The sequence below is a fragment of the Pelobates fuscus genome, chromosome 5 (assembly GCF_036172605.1).
Source record: "Pelobates fuscus isolate aPelFus1 chromosome 5, aPelFus1.pri, whole genome shotgun sequence".
NCBI classification, from domain to species: domain Eukaryota; kingdom Metazoa; phylum Chordata; class Amphibia; order Anura; family Pelobatidae; genus Pelobates; species Pelobates fuscus.
In genome coordinates this window covers 183,050,706-183,073,689 of record NC_086321.1, presented here as the reverse complement: position 1 = coordinate 183,073,689, position 22,984 = coordinate 183,050,706, and the positions used below count along the sequence as shown (strand labels likewise).

Here is a 22,984-nt window from a genome sequence, read left to right as displayed (position 1 = left end):
TGATATAAGGGAATATCAGACCCAACGTGTTTGCAAAAGAGAAAAGGAATAAAGGAAGAAGGAACCTAAAAGACACAAAATTTAATTTTTTTTTCTTCCCTTCTTCTGTTCTATAGATATACATTTTTAATAGGATTGGTTATGTAGTGTAAGGCTGAAAATCACCACACTGTCTGGAAACCCTTATGCTGCCATGGACTTATGCACCAACAAATACGTTTCTGTTTTCCTTTATCTTGATAATCCACTGCTGGGATCACTCAACAAACACTCTGATGTAGTATCAATAAGCATTCAAAGGTGGTATGTGTAGTACATGGTATATAAAAAAACAGTTTGTCTAGGGGTGTATACACCAATGGCAACATTAACCAATCATTGGAGCCGCAGAACTGAAAGTATAATTTTTCATATAACCTTTCGTAATGCTGTTAGTGAGTCTCCTGTTCACTGTTGCAAGTCATAGTTTTAGATTTAGGAACCCAAATTAGATTTGCAGGTGTTAGAAAGAATGCTATGTTTTGCAAGTGCAGGATGTTACAAAAATATATATAGTGCAATCTGGTGCCAGGGCGCAGGAACACAAGAACAGAAAAATATTGTATGTTTAAAAAAAGTTAGTTTTTTTTTGTAACTCTTTCAAAGCATGAGTATCTTGTATTACAATCAGGCCCACTGACCGTTCCGTCTTTCAAGCTATGTATACAGTAATAAGAAATACAGAAGTAGAAAGCAGGACATGAGACTGACACCCTGTAAATATATAGCTCTGTATTTCTAGGGAAATATTCACTAAGCATTGCATAGGTAAACATGATTTTTCCAACATGTAGTATTTAAATTATGGAATATCATGGTAGATGAGTGCAAAATGTTCTGTGCACTCATGTTTCTGGTTTATTCACGTGTATATGTTTTGGTTGAGTTAGAGGCATTCCCACCGTAGGGATTGTTTTTGCTGCTAACATAATAACTACTATATCATCTATTTTAGAGCACCTGAAACCTTTGCACTTCTTGTGATTGATTTGGATACATTTCCCATGATGCTCAGCAAGCCTAGTGTCAAACTGAGCACTAAGGCAAATATTTTGGTAAAATCTGGTTTAGTTGGGAGTTTGATGTGGAGCTTAATGTATTGCTCCTCATTCCTATGATCACTTTGTAATGTGATATACTTTAAATCAATCAAACTAGAATTTAAATTTACATTTTGTGATCACCTTATAAAAAAACAGGCAAATTTTCCTGGGTTATTTGTGACCATGAACATTTTAGTTATTAGGTGTCAAGCATCCAGTTTGAAATATCTGAATCCCATTTTGTAATGTATAATGGTGTACCAAGAAATGCAGATTTTATCAAATTTAGGAACCATTCCATTGAACAACAGTGTTATGCATTGTATCTCTTGTATTCCCTTTACTCAAGTAATTTGAAAATTAAAAATACAATAGCAATAAAGGATGACAAAGGTATTTATAATGTTCTGCAACTCCCCCTGTGCCGCCCCGTCTTTTTCTGTAATTGTTGCATCATAAGGTCACTATGTCACTTTCACTGGGTCAAAGAGTCACCACAGTTCCACAAAATCTGGAGGTCCTCAGCAGTTAGAAGTGGAGGAATCCATATTGGAAACACACAAAATTGCAGCGCTGTGAATGAAGACCCAGCAGTACCGCCACAACTTAAAAGGACCATTAAAGTGGTCTATGTGCAGTGTCCCTGCCCTCCATATTCCTGCATTCCAGTTTTAGAGTGTTTCCAGTTTTAGACTGTTTTATTTCCCTTACTAAGAATGCCTCTAGAGATGCTTCCTGGAATTTTATGGAGTTGTACTCTGTAAAATGACGCTGAATGTCCTTGCGCTCTGGATGCCGTTTCAGTCACTACTACACACTGCTGTTTTCAACACTGTTGATCATCAACAATTTTTTTATCTTCCGTAATCTTGCTCTACCAAACTCGGCTCTGCTTTCCTGGTTATCCTCCTACTTCTCCAAGCACTCTTTCAGTGTTTCTTTTTCTGGCACTTCCTCTTCTCTCCAACTCCTCTCTGTCTGTGTTTGCCAAGGTTCTGTCCTTGTTCCTTTACCGTTCTCGATCTATCTATACTGCCTCAGCTCCTTTGGCTTCCAATATTTCTTCATGCAGATGACACACAAATCTATCTGTCCTCTCTTGATGACTCAACTGACTGCCTTTCTGCTATTTCTAACTGGATGGCTGCTCATTTCCTTAAACTTAACCTGTTCAAAATAGAATGTCTAGTTTTTCCTCCCTCAAGTATTACCACTCCCGTTTTCTGAAAGATTTAGGGTTAATTTAAAAACTAACCCTTCATTGTAAACTATTCTAGTAACCTGCTTTTTCCCGTACATGAAACATCATACTGTTACCTCTTTTGTCACTTGATCCCACTCCCTCCAGAATGTAAGCTCGTTTGAACTTGGCCCTTAGCCCCTGTTCCTGTACGTCCAACTCTTGTTGCAAATACTTGTCTGTTAGTCCACCTATCATACAGTGCTATGGAATTTGTTGGCACTGTAAATAATAGTAATAATAATGAATATATTTGTTTAAATGTAAGTCTGGGTCCTGCTGTGTGTATAAATAGTTCCTACATTTTTTGGTCAAGTTTTAAGTGTCTGTTACCAAAGAAAAGAAAATGTTACTTGCGCTTTTTCCTTAATCCCTATGTATATTTAGACAAATGGAGGTCATTTAGTTGCTCCAATGGCCATTGGAGGGATGCCCGCCTGCCAACGTCAAGGCAGACCCCCCCTAAGCGGGTCCTAACAGCTGACCCTGCTTCCTTGAGCTTCTGGCAAAGATATCTCTAATGAGACAGAAAGGGGTATTTTTTATATACACCCCTTTACTTATTAACCCTTAATATGGCCATTGGAGCAACTAAATGACCTCCATTTGTCTAAATATACATAGGGATTAAGGAAAAAGCGCAAGTAACATTTTCTTTTCTTTGGTTTTTACTATATATTGGGGCTGATGTGTGTTGTAGTCCTTGCTGCTTAAGCGCAGGACTTCTCTTTTTGTATTTGTATTTAAGTGTCTGTTACAGCTGAATAAAATGTCAGCGTCAGTGGTGCTGTGAAGTGTCGAAATAGACCATGCTGATGTCGGCTAAATCATGGAATTTTTTATTTAAAAGAAACATGTCACTCCCAAACCACTCATGCTATTTCATCCACATATTGTGCTAGTAGATTCTCTAGCAAATTTATAGATTGGGAGAAAAAAAAAAACATTTAAAATACATGGAGAAGGGTTGCCCTGCTTGGGGAAGCATTCTCATGCAGGACAAATAAAAGGGGACCAGAGGAGGAGAGGAAGAGGTGGGTGTTACATGAAGAGGAACACTTGCGAAGTTCTTAAAATGGTCACCATGTAACGGACATGAAAAGAGTATATTTGATATTGAATACCTTATTTATCTTGGTAATATATGATATATCTACTGCATATGAGGTGATTTAGGTAAGTATTCTTTGCCTTAACAGATTCACTTTAAAGGCACATATTTTGTATTCATTTTCCAAAACAAATTTTATTACAAGACATTCTATATACAATACATATAACATATTGTCGTTTTACACAATGAAGCAGATTTTTGAACCACATTCAGGGCAGTGACTCATTTTTTTGGTTTATCAAATTACTATCTAATCTGAGGTATATGTGAAAGGTTTTCATGATAGGATATTTTAAAGTTAACATAAGGAAAGTCATTGATGCAAGACTGTAATCACAAACTATACAGGAAAAAATACATCAAACCTTTTTACTATCAATCTCTTATTTGTCGGATCAATATAATTAGTACATAGAAACATTTGTAGATTCTATATTGTATTTTTATGTTCATTTTGTTAAGAAAACCAATTCAAGTTTCATTTTATTGGCTTTCTGTAAACAGAAGAAACTTAGGGCTATTTAGAAATAATCTCATGGTAATAAATACTTCCACAGGCCACTAAAGAAGTTCTAACATATAAAAAGAATGCACTGTGCTTGGCACAGAGAAATACAGAGCATGGCAGTTCTTATTAACAACTAAGTAGTGCCGCTCCACTGAGCCCTACAGGCTGCAGTAATCACTGACAGTACATCGTTAGCGAGTCTTGCTGGTTGCCACGGATAAAAATTACTGGTGGGTTGAGGTCCTGTGAAATGGTTTCCAGCCAGGCCATATAGAGGGAACTGGGACAAACTGCTTTGCTGACAACTGGCAGGCTTCTGCAAACAAAAAAGGAAAGATATTGGAATGGTATGCATGGGCGTAATCCATTAACATTAAATTGACTCAAATGCAAAGCCATGATTTCATAGGGTAGGTATATTCATCTAATGCACAGTTCTAATGATAGCAGATTTTAGAATTAAATGGCCCCTACAAAAAATGTAAGGAACGATGTGGAGCGATCCATACCTTTCTACATTTATTATCACTAAATATGCATGGTAAATACTAACAGGGTTATTTACTAAAGTTAAAATTTAAAGCTCAGCAAAAATGGTTATGTTCAGTATTAGTACGTACATTGCAACAAGGGCAGCATCCTTTGAGTTCTCCTGTAGAATCTCATTCATTCTCATGTAGCGTTCCGACTGTTTGTACAGGGGAAAAAAAGAATATTAAAAAACATGCAATATTACTGCCAGAAATCGATACATGTCACTGTTCTAAATGAAAAGAAGAGGCCAGATTCATTTGTGTTTGAAAAACAGTAGGATAGCAACTTTGATCCTGGTTATAGTTTTGTGACCCAAATACATACGTTTGGCTGTAATTAAGAAATCTTCTTGATCTTATTGAACTTGTAGAAATGATTGATTTAATGACTTAATTTGCACTATAAGTAGACAGAAATTCTAACAAGGTAGGAACAAAGCATTGGATTTGTAACACATATGTTATTGCACGTAGATCCAGATTTTATTTGAATTGGAAAGATAAGACAAACCTATTCCAACTAAAGAATACTGATTTTAGAAGGATAACACATTATATTAATGGAACAGGCCACCAACCAGCCTGGTATGCATTCATGTCAGACTGACATGCCCCTTTCCAGAAGGGACTTTCCTTTTTGAACATAGACTTGCCCACCCGTGTCCTTATTTCATACCTCCCAATGCTAGGCGGTATGTTACACTATTATTTTAGATTTGATTCAGCTTTATTATCATTGTACAGTGCACATACAAAGACACTGAAAGATAGCTGGCCTCCGATCAGAAATACGGAAATATATATATATCAGAAATATGCTACACAGAATTAAATACTGAATAAATACGAAATATTTTTGTAATTGTTTCCACCTCTGTCCCTTAATTAATCCCAACGATACAGAAATGTAAAGAAACTTGATAATAAATATTTGCCAAATATGAAAGGTGCAGAATATTCAAGAACCGTTGATAGGATAAATGTGGTGCAATAAACATACCTTGGCCATGTAATTGAGTAAATCAGTCTCCCTGATGGCCCATGGAGGGATATTCGATTCTCCATCTTGTACCTGTCCCTCATTGAATTTGTATGAAGCAATAAGATCCTCAAACATTTTCATCCTGTAGATATGGAACCAGGAATAAAAATGAAGACTCTGAAGTTTTTGTTTCTATTTTTATGTCCTCTGAGTAATTTTAATAAAAGGCCATAATGGTCAATAACAAAAAAAAAATATTTTTACATACACTTTGGTTTAATTATCTCAACATCCAAAGAAGGTTTATAATTCAGTCATGTAACTGTGATGTTGTAGACTTACGTTTTGGGTTTTGGTTTCTCTTCAATGTCTGTTAATACTACAACGTCATGGAAGCCAAGTCTAAATTTCTCCAGGAGTGTTTGAATTCTGCAGATAAAGAATGCAGGTAAAGTACATGTTATTAAAGATATGTATTTCCTTCTTCCCCTGTTTTGTAACCTAATTTCAAAGCTTACTCTTTTTTTTCTTGCTCTGCATTTTCATTTTTCCCTCTGATATAAACACAAACTTTACACTGGGCCCAACGCTTCCTGCGAGTCAGCAGATATGGTATAAGGAGTGTTAGACCTGTGGAAAAAGAAGATCAAAAGGACAGATACATAAGACAATCCAAGGTTTTTTTGGTACCTCTGCAAATGAGGAGATAATATGGTTGAAACTGCACATGTAGAAAATCAAGTTTAAAATGCGGGTAAATTCTACAAAATCCAGTTAGCGCAACATAACCCCAATTTGTTCTATACTAGCTAGAATACAATTTTATAAGATATGTTTAATGTGTAAAATGTCCATTTAACGTGGCACTAGTTCAGATTATTATAAATATATTTATTATAAATATATTTCAATTTATTTTATCTGGTGGAACCTACAACAGGTGGTGGATTCATAATGCATTATACCAGCAATCTAATTTTAAGAATGATGGAGTTTTAGTGTTATAGTGGGGTGATTCTGACAATCACAGAACGCTGCAGTTACATTCTTGTGGCAACTCACCTCCATCATCATACAGCCAGTAGATATGAATGCTTTTCTTGCCTTGGCGGCTCTGGAAGGTAGTATTTGCTTGAGTCACGCTTTCTGGAACTGGGCTAGGAGGTTCTGAAGGTAAAAATCAAAATATGAGTTTGAAAGAGACAGTGAAGATATCATTGAAGTTAACTCAACGAGCAATTACTAGAATCTGAGAGTACAGTGAGTAATTAAAGGAGCACTATAGTGCCAGGAAAACAAACTTGCCATTAGGTCCCCCCCACCCTCAGGGCCCACCTCTTGCTGGGCTGAAGGGGTAAAAACCCCTTCATCCACTTACCTTTCTACTGCGCCGGGCTCCCTCTGTGCTGGGGAACTCTCCACCCCCTGCCGATGTCAGATCCGAATGCGCATGCGCGGCAAGAGCCGCACGCACATTCAAACAGACCATTAACTTTCCTATGGACGTCCAGCATCTTCTCACTGATTTTCACAGTGAGAATCGCGGAAGCGCCTCTAGCGGTTGTTAGCGGTTGAAACTGCTATGTTTTCAGCTGCAGGATTAAAACTAGAGGGACCTGGCACCCAGATCACTTCATTGAGCTGAAGTGTTCTGGGTGCCTATAGTGGTCCTTTAATATGAAAAATATAAACTACACAAAACCAAGAGGGAGACTATTGTTCTGAGTTTAGCCCACATGTGACTGCTGTGCTGAATAATAAGTATATTGTTTTATATTAGCTTCAACTTCCCTTAATCTTTATATACTTGGCCTTATATATTCCATTTCTAATATAGACAGATTGGAGAATGTGATTCTTTGGACAAATTGCGAGATCTTTACCTTTCTCCTGTTCTTTGTTGCACTCCAATTCATCATCAGAGTCCTGGAAGGCCATATTAACTGTAAAAGAAAGTCATGCTTGGTGTCAGTGATGAAGACACTATTTAGTGAATTGGTCAACATACTGTGCCCTGTCAATTTTTTAAATTTTATTCATACCATGTAGAACTATTCTTATAGCCCTATTACATCATTTCTCAACATATCATGTTCTTAGTACCATTATGATAATAGCTCATGCAATAACACAATTTTATGACTTTGAAATAAAGTTGCTCTTTGTGTAAGGATATCTGTTATGCTCCCTATAATCTTCTGCTCTGAGAAGTAGATCACACTCTATGAGAATTTGTTGGAATTCCACAAGGCCTTCTATTAACCACACAAGAGCAGATTTTTTCCTCTACCACCTGATATACAGCAAGGACAACAAGCTCTATGTGAAGTGTTGTCTTCTATGACACTGTATGTAGGGTACAAGGAGTATTTTAGGGTGGAAGGCATGTGGTGTTAAACATGTAAAGAGGGCTATTGTATACGTTTGAACTTTTTACATGGTAATAAGGTTAATATACACCCCTATACACACAATCAATATCTCTTCTAGCATTATGAAACAGACACATTTGGCCTGTAAGGTATTGTCCAGTGCTACACTTTGTGATTACAACTCACCTTCGCCATGCACCTTCTTGGACACATTAAGACCATCCTTAATCCTCAGAATGCACACCCCAAACTGACAGTCAAATGCATCACTGTGTGGAAAAATTAATCATATTAGACTGAGGACCAGATAATAGATCCAAGGCAGTAAATGAAAGATACATAGGGGAAAACATACCAAAACATTGGTACGGGGACTGCAGGCAAAACATGGGACTATAACAAGGAACAAATACTGGTGAAGGAAGGATAACAAAAGTAGATAACACACAAGAGTTAAAGAGGATCAATAAAATGTCACAGAGATGCCAAGAGGGCATGGAATAGACAAGGAAGCAAGTAACTGACACAAAGTAGAAAGAGACCAACTAAATGACACATAAGGAATTGGAGCCATCAAGAGCTTCTGTTTTAAACTGAACACATTTGGTTATTGTCTTGTTTTTAACTTTTTAACTATGTTTGATTACCACTTTAGTAGTATTCCTGGATTGTAAACTCTTAAGGCAATATCACCTCTTTTACTCTTCCTTTCATCACAAGAGAAAAGAGAAGTATTGAGCTGCTCAAAGACATTTTGGGATGTGTGTTTTTGCTTTAATATGTCACAAGTGAGTGGCCCCTATTTGAGTCTGTCATCTGGGTCCAGAAACACTATATACTTACTTTATAACTCCAAAATAGTCTTCTAAACTCTGCCCTGGGTCACTTTGCCAAGTGCTTTTAAATCCCAAGACCAGAGTGTTTGGTTTTAAACGTCCCAGACCAGACACCTGCATGAAAAGAATGTTGAGTTATGGTTAAGGGTATTGTTTCTGAAGTTATCTTAGAGGTTCTGACATTGCTAAGCAAATAATGATTTCGGTATGCACTGTACCTATACAGAAGGTGTATGAGCATTGCAGTCTGATACATGTTGCACAGGAAGGTTTGTTTAATTATAGCTCAAGCAGTAGAGAAGAAGGTGGTATATTAAGATAAGAAGTTAACTCTACCTGCATGAGATTTTTGGCTCCAGCTCTCAAACTGCTTTCACAGATCACACTATAAAACGCTCTCACTTTCCTTGTGTTCAACCATTGTATGTGTCCATCTGAGTCACTCATTTTTTCACTTTCCTAAAAACAGCATGATTAAGGTTAATATTTCACATAATTCATCACTTTATATAGTCACAGTGCTCATCTAGTATCAATTACATTCATAGCAGTTACTTAATATCCTCTTAATCCATAGTGCTAATAAATTACTATAACTACTGCACAAATGTAGCATCTACTATTTTAATGGTACATAGCTGACATGTATATTTTCAATAAGATATATTTGTTAAATGGCAGTCTGTTATACCGTGAATGTCCTTTGTGAAAATTGTAATTTCCATATAATCAAGCAATGAGACTCAAAGGCACTGCTTTCTTTGCCATCAGTCAACACTTCCATGTGATTTGTTAAGCATATATTCATCAACAAAGTAAAAAATGACTAGGTACAGACAGGGAAGATAAATGTTCACAATGCAATGCGTGGTACATAAAACCCTCAGTGTCTCACTGCATTTTTTTAAAGCAAGAATATCAATATATAAACAGTTCTAGTTGCACCAGTAAGTAGATACATTTAGCTTTGTACTCACAGTCAACACATTTCCACAGATCATGAGGCTTGTGTTTTTGGTTATGGAACTGACAAAGTCAACCAGAGCTGGACGTAAATTTGGTGGTCCAGTAAGAACAAGACACTGCGGCCTGGAGCATAAAGTAAAACAATGGTTAACACAATGAAAAGAGGATAGATGTCTGTCGATCCGTCTATCTATCTTTTAAAAAGAAAAACACGGGACGCAGACATTGGACTGCAGATTTAACATTACCTGTAGTTCTTGACGTGTTCCTGTACTCCCGTTAAGTTCACACTGTATGTTAGGGCCATGTTATAGGCTCCAGCTTGCACTGAGGATCCCCAGTTGACATCTATGTGGACAATGAAAGGAGACGATATTAAAGACAAGATCACAGTTAATAATGTATCATTATATGTTTATTCTAGATAGGGAATAGCAAAGCTGGCTCACCTGGTTTTTTGTAGGTCACATAACCTAGCAAGACTACAATGATGGACACAGCTATTAGAGCAGCCCACCATGTGAGGAGGAACATGATGACCACAGACACCACTGCACCAAAAAGGGATGTCCACTTGCTGTAATAGCGGAAAGAGGGGCGCCATCCTATGGAAGAGAACAAAACAAATTAACAATGCTAATTAAACAGTATGACAATTTTGTTCTGCAAACAAAATGTAAAACTCATTATTGGACAGGCCATTGTATGAACATTTGTTAATATTTAAATACTACAAACTATCATTGTCTATTCTTTGAGAAAATGCCACTTTTGCAGGAGAAATGTCTCACTATGAATGAGGAAGTAATGACGAGATAACTCCAGTAATACAAGACACTAAGAAAACATTTGGAGAAACTAGAAAACCCTAAGTTAGAAAATATGCTTAGTAAGAAAAAAAGCAAAACAAAAGCAATCTAAGAGTGAGATATAAGAGAGACTATTAGATTAAATATATTTTCTGCAATATGAATATCTCTCATTAATTCTTCTTACCTGGTGAGTTGGTGATGGAAGCATGGAAACAGCTGAAGTTGATTAGTGCATAGGAACAGAGGAAGAAGTTGGAAATAATTGGAGCAATGGTGTTTAGCTCAGCTGTGGAAATGAGATCATAGTCAGTATTGCAATAGAAGACTGGAGAAATTATCCAGATTACGGAGTATTTTAAAACCTTTTCCATGAAGGATATATTGCGATTTGTTTTATTGTCAAGTATTTTGTGTGTGTCTGCCTAGTCCATGAACGGATCTTTGGCTCCGTTATCGTTTACCCTTGCCTGCTGCCTGACCTGATCCCGGATTGATCGACTACTCTTGCCTGCTGCCTGACCTGATCCCGGATTGATCGATTACTCTTGCCTGCTGCCTGACCTGATCCCGGATTGAATGACTACGCCTCCTGCTTCTTCCTCTCTTGGATACCTCGCTTGGCGTCTATCTATTAAAGGCCTCTGTGCCACCACAGACCTTTCAGGACCCTGTACCCACTTCCAGGTTCTCCTGAGGGTCGTGATTGTAAGGGAGAGCAGTTTCGCTGCAATTTGGTTCCGTCACCACTACAGAACCCCAAGTGGGTGTGACACAAATTAAGATGTTCACATGGAGTATTGTTATACTGCTCCACAATACTATATTGAAGATCTATTGTACGACATTCTATGCATTTATCACGTTTTAACTATTAGTGAGTAACATTAGCAGAGCTTCTTATTGAAACAGTCAAGATTTAACATGACAAGTAATTAATTTGTACTTTCTATTATATGTAATGGCAGTCATGCTCATTAATGAATGGTTATATATAGTCATGCGATCAGGGTTATTTATCAGACAGTGGATTGTACAGGATGGGCAGGGAACAGCACACTTTGGGCCACTATAGACAAGGTGGAAACATATGTTAAAGAATATTTGAATAATTCTGAATGTCTATAGTATTCAGTTTGAAAATTATATAGGTTTGGTCTTGTAGTGGACTCACCAATAAGTATGAATGCAATAGCTATGATGAATGTCAGAATGTAACCACGGATTGGTTCATTGTTCTTCCCATAACCTTTTCCAAAGAATCCAATAACAGGGTATAGCTTGTCTTTGCAAAGGCACTGTGAGAAGGTAAATGTGTCAAGAAGAGATATATAGAGACACACGCAAAAAAAAAAAGAATAAAAACAAATTGAACACTGTGTGAAATGAAGATCGATGATAGCATTAAAAATAAGAACAACTGATAAAAGAATAAAAATCAGAACAAGTGATGTAATCGTAATATTTTGTGATATAGTATAAAGGAAATTCAGTGCAATAGTAGAAAATGGGTTGGTATATTTCTATTTCGATGTGTTTTTGTTTATATTTACAATATAGCACCACATTTACATATAAATAAAGAATAAAAGCATATCCTCTTACCTGGAAAACTTTTGGAGCAGAGACAAGGCAAGCCAAGGCCGAAGAAAGAGTGGCAGCAAAGATACCAGCGGTGATGAGAGGACTGAATGCTGACACCAAGCTCATTGCCTGAAGTGGAGAAAAACAACAGCAAGATATGAAGCCTCACCAATTAAAAATGATAGCAAACAATAAAGGCTGTCAATGTCCCTTTATTATTGGGAACCTCACTAGGGTGCTCTCTTACTTGGTAGTGGTTAGATAAGCCATAAACACAGGGTTCCGTATCTCCACATGCAGTGAAGTTCCAGCCAAACTGGCAGCTCAGTCCTTCGCAATCCATCGTCTGATTCACAGGAATTGTGTCATTCAAAATACCAGTTGCATCACGGACAACACAGGAGCCTTTGTATAAAAGTTACCATAATTAAAAGAGTTTAACATTTGTGAATAAAGGATCAGAGTGACACAGGGCAAGCAAATGTGTGGATGAATGCTTTTGTAGTACTAGGGCATCATATTTACAAATCTCACCTATTGTAGCAGAAATTGCCAGATATGAAATGGTGGTCCAGAATATAGCCATCAGTGTTCCCTTGGGGATTGCCACTGCTGGGTCCTGGGAAAATGAAGGGTAAAAAATGAATTATTTCAACGATTATCGTAATCACTATGGGTTTAGCAGCCTGATGCAATTTATTCTCATCTATTACACTAAACATGTTTATTAGATAAAATATAAGTATTCACATTTTAATAATGTAGTGGCTTAGATATGATTTATATTGATTTTTGTGGTCTACATCTTTTTACGTTTTTGCCAATTTGCATAAGTATCATCAAACACCCAAATGCAACACAACTGCCTTCTTAATTATCAAAACTTACATAGAAATAGGTTCTTGTGTGACCTTTTCAATGTTTATGTTTAGTGATAAATCTTACAGCTAAAATTATTAAAATTGTAAAATATTAAATCAATCTTTCCCATATACACATTGCAAAATGACCACATTATAAAGAAATAAACGGTAGGCATCAGGTGGTAAGTAAACATATAGCTAGCTTATAGCTACACATTAAGTAGTTGTAAATCAGAAAATCTGTAAAATTGTTGTTTGTATATTCCACAAATTTAGGTGTTAAATATGGCTCAATGTTTTTCATTATTCCTAAATAAACAAGGCACTCCAAACCAACAAATGAATTCATAACTGTAAAGGAAGGGGCTCTGAATTTACTTGATATGATCATTTCATACGATAAAAGAGCAAATCCAAGCAGTTCCTGTGGTAGTCTGTAGTTTTGTTTGTCTTTGTATATGTTAATATTTTAAAAGGAAGTGTATGTCCTACCTTTAGGTCTCCAGAAATATTTGCTCCAGCCAAGATACCAGTAGCAGATGGGAAAAAAATAGAGAACATGCCAAAAAAGGTTCCAGTTTCACCCCGCCAGTCAGGAACAATATTTTCCAAAAATATAGAACCTGTCATATAAAAATAGAACCAATGGTTATATGAAATATACAGTAGCAGTTTTGGGGTACATAGAATCCAATCACGTGGCCAATTGGAACTCAACCAAAGATTACGTTAATAAACGGCATGAAGGCTGGAAACACATTTCAAATAGCTTTCTTTAGAGTTATATTTTCATGAGTTACTTACTCTGATAGCCAAAAAATCCCTTGGATTGCTTTTCTTCGGTGGGAGGGAGAAGTGTTCCCACTATGTAATTTGCAAAAGACACCATGATCACAAAGAAGAATGCGACCTGAGCCTGTGTAGACAATTCAGAAGATTAAACTATCAGTCCAGTACATAAGCTCGAAATTTCAAATATGTCACACTAATCAAATCAAAGTGCACATACCTTTGCTTCCCATTCCATTCCAGCCAATGAGATTGCAAGCAGAACTGCCACTGTTATTACACCAATGATTCTGATGTCATTTACTGGATCAGAAATTACGGCATTGTTTTCCTAAAAGGAAAGAAATTAGATGGTTTGTACAAGTAATCTAGGAGTTTACCATAAATCACAGAGGAATAACTGTAGAACATTGCAAGCTTTCCAAGAATGTAGGGTTCTTGATCCAAGGATAAATCTAACAGCCATTCTGGGGTCAAGAAGGAATTTTTTTTTCTTAGTTTGTTAAAAAATTGGAAGTGCTTCAAACTGGGTTTTTTGTGTTCTTCTGGATCAACAGCAAAAAACAGATATGAGGAAGCCTGAACTTGATGGACGCAAGTCTCTTTTCAGCCTATGTAACTATGTAATGTGACTTTCCTTGAGAGAGGTGGAAGAAGTATGAAAAATGTCCACAAAAAAAGAGCCGTTTTACTTGCATTGCAAAAGTTAAACTGATTTTATTGAGCTATAGCCAGAGGCTGAAAGGGAGCATTGTGAAGTTCATGTGATGTTTTTGTTTAGGATTTGAGGCAGTCCTGCTGTATATAAAATCCATGAAAATAACAGAAAACAACTAAAAAAAAACCAAAAAACTAAACTGACTACAAAGATTAGTAAAAAAAAAAGTATTATATGTATATATTAATTGAGATATTATCACAGTTCAAAAACAAAAAAGCTGAACACCTGTTTGTCTCTCCTTCGAGGTTTGGTTCATTCAGATTTTTTGGGGGTTGCTTATGCAGCAACATAGATTACAACATTAATGACACCTTTGTTGTCACTATATATATATATATATATATATATATATATATGTATATATATATATATATATATATATATATATATATATAATCTCTCCAAATAGTTTTATCAAAATATCTTCTGCTAGTTAACTCTAATCAGCTCATTCTGAACTCTCTGACCCACTGCCACACATAGACATAGGAATCTAATTTACAGTAGAATTAAAAACTTACTATGAGAAGGTCTCGAACGGTCTCTGCAAAGCCCACTGTATGCATGGCTACAGCAACTGCGTTGGCGAATGCAAAGATGAGCCCAATTGAGCCTCCTAACTCAGGTCCCAGACTGCGAGAGATGAGGAAGTATGTTCCACCTGTATTAAAGAGTAAATAATATGAGGAAAGGTTTCAATGAGAAATTTCATTTCAGAAAATTTCATTTTCAGACATCAAAAATATTCTGTTTATGTACATTCTGCAGGCTGATTGATAGGAGCTTTGTAATTGGGGAAGCTTTCATTGTTTAAACCACTGATTGTATTTCATGTAAGGAAAACAACCTTTATTGTGTTAGAATATCAATCCATTGTAGAGATGTTTAGGTTTATTCACTGAACAGAGAATTGTAGATAACTTAGAAGTTATGTGAAAGGATTATGGAATATGAAGTTTCTGGCAATAATGAAAGGGTTAACATTTTAGGCCAATTTAACCAAACTGGAAATGTTCACCAATTTAGCCTTTTTTCCATTTCCGATAATTATATATTTTTTAATTTCACCGTCAAGTCTACACAGTTTTAAGTTTCATAAATAAACACCAATGTGTCCAGTAATTTACACAGATACAATGTTACTATATTCATATCTGGGCCTTAACTTACCTGACTTGACTTTGCCATTGGTGGATATAGCAGAAATGGACAAACCAGTGATTGACGTCACCAAGACAGACATCAGAATGATGAGGAATGTGAGACCTATAAAAAACAATTAACAGATATTATAAATAATGTGATTTCCCTTTGTTATGTTTCCAGTTAAAATTCATCTTGCAAAATCTAGTCTAAAAAAGCACATAGTTTAAAAAAAAATCCTCTCCAATTCAGTTGCTTGGATTTATTTAGCTCTTTTGCTGATTGGTTGGCCAAATGCCTCAATAGTTTATGAACATGCCACCCATTAAATATTTGTTATACACTTTTTTTTTTTACACAGTAATAATTGTCCTCTTCTCTGCAGGGTGAAGTGGGAAATGAAATTTAGAGTTTAGGAAGAGTAGGAGTCCATGATGAAGTGGGTAAGAGGAGAGTGTAATGGGAGAAGGAATCAGACGTGGTTGGGAGTAGAGAATAATAGGAGTAGGATTTAGGGAAGAGTAGAGGAATAGGAAGCAGAGTTTATAGGGGTATTTTTTTATAAAAATAAGCTGGGGGCAGGAATTCAAACAATTTCAAAATGTTTCAAATAAGGAGGGCTATAGTTGATATCCTTTGATTTTTAGGACTAGTCTTCTTTTAATCATTAAGCACCAAACATTTCTTACCTATACCGGCCTGTGCTGTGATCCATGGTAATCTCAAATACAAGATAACCCCCCAGATATTGAGCATGCAACGAATCTGTGGAAGGAAAGGAAGAACAATTGAAAGACACAAAACAGTGTAACAATAATACTGTATTTTAATTATATATCATAAAACTGGACCTACTTATGGGATTATACCTGCATACTTCTACAAATGCTTATTATAAAATGACACAAATGCCCCAACACTCAATTGAAATGCCCCTGACTTGCTCTGTGTGTTTTAACTTGTGCTGCCACCCCTGTCCACACACCTCACTGGGATTCCTACTAGAGTATGTCCATCCTCCAGTATTTAAATCAATCCACACCAGAAAACAGGTGGGCACATTAGGAAACAAATATCATGTGATACTTATATGGTATGATTCTAGGAAACAATTTTGCACCAGTGCTAGAATGTATGTATGATAACTCATTTTGAGAGAAACAGTCAAAACGTGATTATACCAAAGAGAGTAATGAACAAAACTAAATGGTGCCTTATACTTTGCCTTTAGCCTCTGAGGTACACACACACACACGCACGCATGCACACACACACACACACACACACACACACAATTAGCTGCTTTGAGCCTACACAATGTGTATGTTGAATTTTAAGGTGATTAATCTCCTTTGTTTGTCGCTGGGAGTATAGCAAGCCACTACAAACAGTTCCTTACCATGACTCCTTTGATCCATCCAAATCGAACAGGTTCCCACTTCCCTTTTTCTTTCTCTTTCTTTTTTGCATTATTTTCATCGGCCACTTCCACTTCCTCAGCTTTGTCCTTGTCACCTGATTCCACATCTTGGTCCAAAGGTACTGGGACCATTTGCTGCTCATCCTACAGAAAAAAGGAATACAATTAGTACTTTGGAGAGGACATGTCATTCTAAAGATGAAGTACTAGTAACAGGAAGTGCACACAATGAAGAGATAAGAATCAAAAGGAACAATGATATGCTGTTTTAAATAGTATAAAAGCAATAGATGACAAACACCTTTCTGCTGCAAAATAAATGGATTAGATGCAGGTTATCCCTGAGTATTTGCTCTGACAGACAACCGTGAAATCAGTCAATTAATCAATCAGTTATCATTATAAAAAAAATCTGTATATGTATGTGTGTATGATTATTATTATTTTATTATTTTATTATTTATATAGCGCCAACAAATTCCGTAGCGCTGTACAATGGGTGGACTAACAGACACATAATTGAGATCAGACCACTGGACGTACAGGAACAGAGGGGGTTGAGGGCCCTGCTCAATGAGCTTACATGCTAGAGATAAACATATATCATAAAATATACTTACTAGTATGGCATTACGCAGTAGATCCAAGGATGGACGACTTCGTTTCAGCCTCCCAGGAGCTACAGAGTGGATATAGTAGTCATGCCTAGGTGTGGCATCCAGTGTATTGTAGGCCAGTTGTTTTTTACTAACCAGGTTTTGACATAGTGGTAGATTGGCAGGATTTAAGAAAATGCCCTCCGAGAAGGAACTCCGAGGCTTTATGGAATGGTCTCCTTCTCCAGGAGTCTGAGAATCTCTGGAGAAAGGAATCATGTGAAGCCCAGAACTAAATGCCTCAATTGATTGGTTCAGCTGATTTAAAACCTCTTGCACGTGCTCTTCTGGCACCTCCAAAGTTTGCCCATCAATAGTTGATGTGTATCCAGATGACAGTTCATCACTGAAAGATGAGCCTTCTAGTGAAGCTAAACTTTCAGAATTATGTGCCAGTCTTTTATCGTTGTTTGGTGAGTATGCAGTAGTTTGGTTACTGCAATGTTCAGGCATAGAGGATAATGTTTTTGCATGTTTAATTTCACTCACAACAGTATGGGCATAAACACAGTGGTTATGGTCATTTTTGTTTTCTGAACTCTGCACTTCTTGGGAATAGTGCTCACTGGACTCTTCTAACTCATCTGGGGTCAAGCTTTCAAGATGACCAGACATGGAGTTGTTAGCCAGATGTTGTATCATGAGTCTGCCAATGGAACATTCTTTTTCTGTGCAATCCATCGTCCTTGTTTGGGTGTGCACAAGCTTTGACAACCTGAATTGGGAGATACAATTTACATTCATAACAAAATATATTAGCAGATTCTTTACCCAGAAATTGTACTTTTTCCAGTTTTCAAACGTGCAGGCATTAATAGATGGAAAATTTATTGAGATATTGTTTTATTAAGATTGCTATTTATCACTTCCCTGGCAATTACACCATTGAATAAAACATTAAAAAGGCACGCAGGCCAATTCATCTCACTGAGGTTGCCTGCTTGCAGTAATCCTGCCATTTTACCAATCAAGGTAAAACATTGTCGTTTAACAGAAATGACAATGTTTACCCTGAAAGGTTAAACACACCTCTGTGGCAGTTAAACCGACAGCCACAGGAGGCACTTCCGTTGTAACTCCTGAGTAAAACTAGGTCACAAGACGTTGCGGCTCCTATACTAAAGCATTGATATAATGATTTCCTATGTGAAAGTTTGGATGCCCATACTGAGTTGTTGACACTTGTGTGCAGTGGGTTAGTTGCAACCCCAGCACACGTGACATTGACAGCCCAGAACTCTGTTTTGCGTTGCTTAATGTAAACTCTGCACACAGCACACTGCTGACAAACGTAAAAAGCTAGCTGTTCCTTTCCTCTCTCCATCCCTGTAGATGCTCCCTCCAACCTTCCGCTGTTCAAAAATAAATCCCTCTCTCCTTTCTCCTCCCCACGTTGGCGCCAGGAGCATGTGCATGCTCTCTGAGCCAGAACATTGGTCCAATCCAATGTTTCTCTATGAGAAGCATGTGAATAGTCCACACAAGTACCAAGTGACGTCACAACGTGTCATACAAGATCAAGGTGGATTAAGGTAAATTAAAACTGTTTTTGCAGGCTTTTACTAGGGGAACTGATAGGTATATCCCATAGAGCATTTAGAGTGTAAATTAAATATTTTAAAATCAGGGTTGGAGTAGCCCTTTAAAGGAAAAGGGAAACTGCAGCCAAACCACTTCATTGAGAGGAAGTGGGTCTGGGTGAGTTGCTCTATTTTGCTATACATTTATATTAAATATTTACCAAATTATATAATAATCCAGTTTAGACAAGAAAACATTGCAGGTAAAGAGGAGAAACAGAAAGATTGTTTCATTTCTCCTCTTTTTTGTATGCTTTCTCTATGCTGACTGCCAGGTGCAAAGGACAGAGTTTGTAACAATGAGTGACAGGGAGTGAAGGCAGCCAGAAGCAGGATAAAAAGGTGTGGATTGCTGCATTTAATTAGATCTTTCACACCTTATCATAAAGGTAGCATGCGATATCAAAATCAAGTATGTGTGCAAAGGTTAGGAGAATTACCTGTCATTAGTGGAAGTAAGTAATACCCCTAATTGTGCCTGTAAATAAGTAGGAAATTAATTTATTAACAGGCACAATTATGGACTAAAATATCAGAAAGATTTTTTTTCCCCGTTTGATCAATTCTGGCCTAAAATGTGAAATTCACTTTGCATTCCTTATAATTTACATTTTAGTGAATAACTTTTCCAATCTAAAAATCTGACCTATGTATTAATTTCTAAAACGGAAAATAAAACTGCAAATGACACATAAACTACAACAACTACACAACTACAGTGTTTTTCACTACATACTGATTTTTAGCAAATTAAATCTGATTGGAAAATTGCAGATAAATTAGCTGAGCTGTGACTATAGCTAAATTGGAGACTTTTTTCCAAATCAACTATTTGAGCCATTTGAGCTAATTTGATAAAATTCTGTTTTTAGTGAATAACTGTGATTATATTTTTTAGAATATGAAACTCTTCAATATATGATGCGTCACATTTAAAAAAAAAACAATTAATTCTTTGGAATTTGGTGACATATAGAAAATGAAATGGGGTCAATACAAGGAAAATGTCCAGGCAATGCTCCAAATACCAGGCAATGCCCCAAATACCAGGCATGTTTCTGAGAAAAATGTATATATAAATACAAGCTTATCCTCTAAGGTGTGCATTGTTGGAAAATCAAAGTAAATTAAAAGTACATTTCGAATTATAGGCCAACATGGATAAACTGAAAGACAGCTTAGAATATCTCCAATTAGGCTATAACGCCTAAATTCAAAATTCCCTTTCGATTCCAAAAAGTTTACACTCTAGTCCTAGTAAAAAACCCTGAAAGAGGGAAATATATTGATTTCCTTCTCATTTCAAGATCTTAAAACAACAATTAAGCACTATTTACCTTTAGTTGGTTTCTTCACGTGACTTCTATGCTAATTGTTCTTCTGCACCAGCCTTGATCAAAAAACCCTGTAGTTGCAAAAAAAAAGGGTTCCTCTTGCCACGTAGACCAAGTAAATTGGTCAATATCTGAACCAAAGACTTAGGTCAGACATTAAATGTCCAGTCTCTCTGTCCTCCTGTTCATACAAACTTCATTATAGATGCTGAGTGGTAGTAAAAAGAACCCCTCTCTTTCTACTGTCTTGGGTCCTTATGAAAAACATCCTACCTGCTCATCTTTATATCCCATGGACAAGACAATGCTTCCAGAATAGTCCAGCCCCTCGTCCTAATCTGTTGAGATAACCCATGATGCCACCTAAACTAACAGAGCATCCTTCTAACCTAAACAATAATGTTACACGTCCAATTAAATTAACAAAATTAAACAGGTTTCTCCAGTGGGATAGTCCAATCAATTTATGTGTTTTAATCTACATACTACATGAACTTTCTTGCTATTGTAAACACTAATATGTAGGAAATATAGTGTTGTTTCTTGTGTACAAATGTGTCAAATTACATGGGGTGTTTAGAGACTAGGTTTCTGTCTTGGCAGCAGAAACAATAGGTAATTAAGTTGAACCCAAATTTAAGAACAATTACTTTCATCCACATAAAGATGGTACAAACACAGTTAAACGGTACATACAATAACATACAAACAGAAAGTTATTGATACAACTATGCCAAAACATCTATAGTTTAATAAGTTTTGATATTTATAGTTTTTTTTCAGTGTTTAACATGCAGCAAACCTGTTTTGCTATGTAATTTTTCTAAATTCCTGAGCTATTATATTTTCTGTTGTTGTCCCAACATTCTTATTTTCCAAAAATATTACCTTGATAGATAATCCTATTAAAAAAATATATGTGTGTGTATGAATACTTAATCTGTATACATCCTTTTCCTTTTATTTTTATTTTTTAATTGAATCATCCTAATATACAATGTAAGTTCTGTGAATTAATTCTTCATTGCTATTTCTGTTAGTCTTTGTCTCTATTTAAGTCTATTTTTTCACAACTTCTCAGTTGTGAAGCACCTCTGAAATTCTTGATGATTGTTACATAATACATACATAATAAGGAATATATATAATGTAAACATTCCTCACCTCTAATAATTCACTCAATACTCCCACAATATGAATTCAGGGACTAGCATTTATAGTGAAATAAACTATCTAGTGGTTGGATTTATGTTACTACTTTTGCTATTGTAAAGTTCAGAAGATTGCCAATATATATATTGTCTGTTTTATGGAGCAGAAATTGTATTACTAGATATGTAAATATACATCCACAACATTTCCATAATACTCCATTTTTTCCCCCTCAAATCTAATGAAGAAATGGAAACATTTTGGTAATTCAGAAGCAAACATTTTAACTAAATTTGTCATTTGGAATTTGCAATTGCAAAAATATAATTGAATTTATTACTTATGGGCTCTGATTTGGAGATGATCGAAAAATAACACTGAATTTCCCAGCAAATGATTGATGTAGGAGGGGACATATAATAATAAAAAACCTGGACCCCTGGGAACTCTATTAACCAGAAAGGACCTGGTATCCTCTCTTACACTAGTCCGTGGGATGAGACCAAATATTGAAGAGTCCAGAAGGCCCCTTCAAGGTCCTTTCTGGGGATTGAGTAGGGGTAACCTACTCTGCTAAAGAGTCAGTAGATCCTTGCAGCTTTTTTTTAAATTAATTTTTCAATAATTTGTATTTACTGGGCACATTTTTGCTCTTTTATCCTGTACCAATGTACGGCATAATGTACCAATTTATTGAAGACACTACAGATATGATAAAAGGTGACATATGTATGCCTAGTATGCTACGATGGAACTAGCCTGAATTTCCCCAAAAAAACTTTTACCCTTTTTATGAATTTACTGTTGTTCACAGCCGAGTAACACTTCATTTCAAACAGTTTGGGGAAATTTATTAAACATAACACACCACTGCCACATCTCCTTCAGGCTCCATGATAACTTTATGCAATTCTAAAACTCTGGGTTCTGCACTCTATATATATAGGGTTTTCTATATTATATATTTTCTATATTAGGGTTAGCGATCTTTATCGCAAAGTAACTGAGAACAAATGGATGATCACACACTAAGCAGTTTAGGGTTTTCTTTTTTCCACCGCGTGTAGATGCCATACATTTCAGCATTTTCAATGCTTTTTTAAGTCGTCACAGATATGCAGTGACTTTATGTGCAGTTAGTGTTTATCTTCTTGAGGTTTGTATTTTTTATGTGGTACTTGCATTAGGAAAGTATATCCATGACCTTTATGTTTAATATTTGTGGATTATGCTCATTACAGCAAGGTAGCAATGTTTATGTGCACTTTGTAACTTGTATAGCATAGAACAGTGCGAACGA

The 22,984-nt window shown here is 36.2% G+C and overlaps 1 protein-coding gene across 1 annotated transcript; it reads right to left on the bottom strand.

Annotated features, from left to right (window-relative positions):
* Positions 1-4,096: 4,096 nt before the first annotated feature.
* LOC134612116 (solute carrier family 12 member 3-like) lies at positions 4,097-18,299 on the bottom strand. The gene is made up of 26 exons (XM_063456494.1): positions 17,583-18,299; positions 16,942-17,106; positions 16,232-16,307; positions 15,570-15,665; positions 14,921-15,060; positions 13,899-14,009; positions 13,694-13,805; positions 13,382-13,512; positions 12,561-12,645; positions 12,274-12,431; positions 12,048-12,155; positions 11,617-11,740; positions 10,630-10,731; positions 10,083-10,238; positions 9,882-9,981; positions 9,645-9,756; positions 9,004-9,126; positions 8,675-8,781; positions 8,018-8,100; positions 7,343-7,402; positions 6,522-6,626; positions 5,978-6,089; positions 5,802-5,888; positions 5,478-5,601; positions 4,565-4,632; positions 4,097-4,260 (listed from the first exon to the last, which is right to left on the bottom strand). Exons 1-26 carry the CDS (start codon positions 18,297-18,299, stop codon positions 4,119-4,121), a joined length of 3,504 nt encoding a protein of 1,167 aa, XP_063312564.1. The 3' UTR covers positions 4,097-4,118.
* Positions 18,300-22,984: the final 4,685 nt, after the last annotated feature.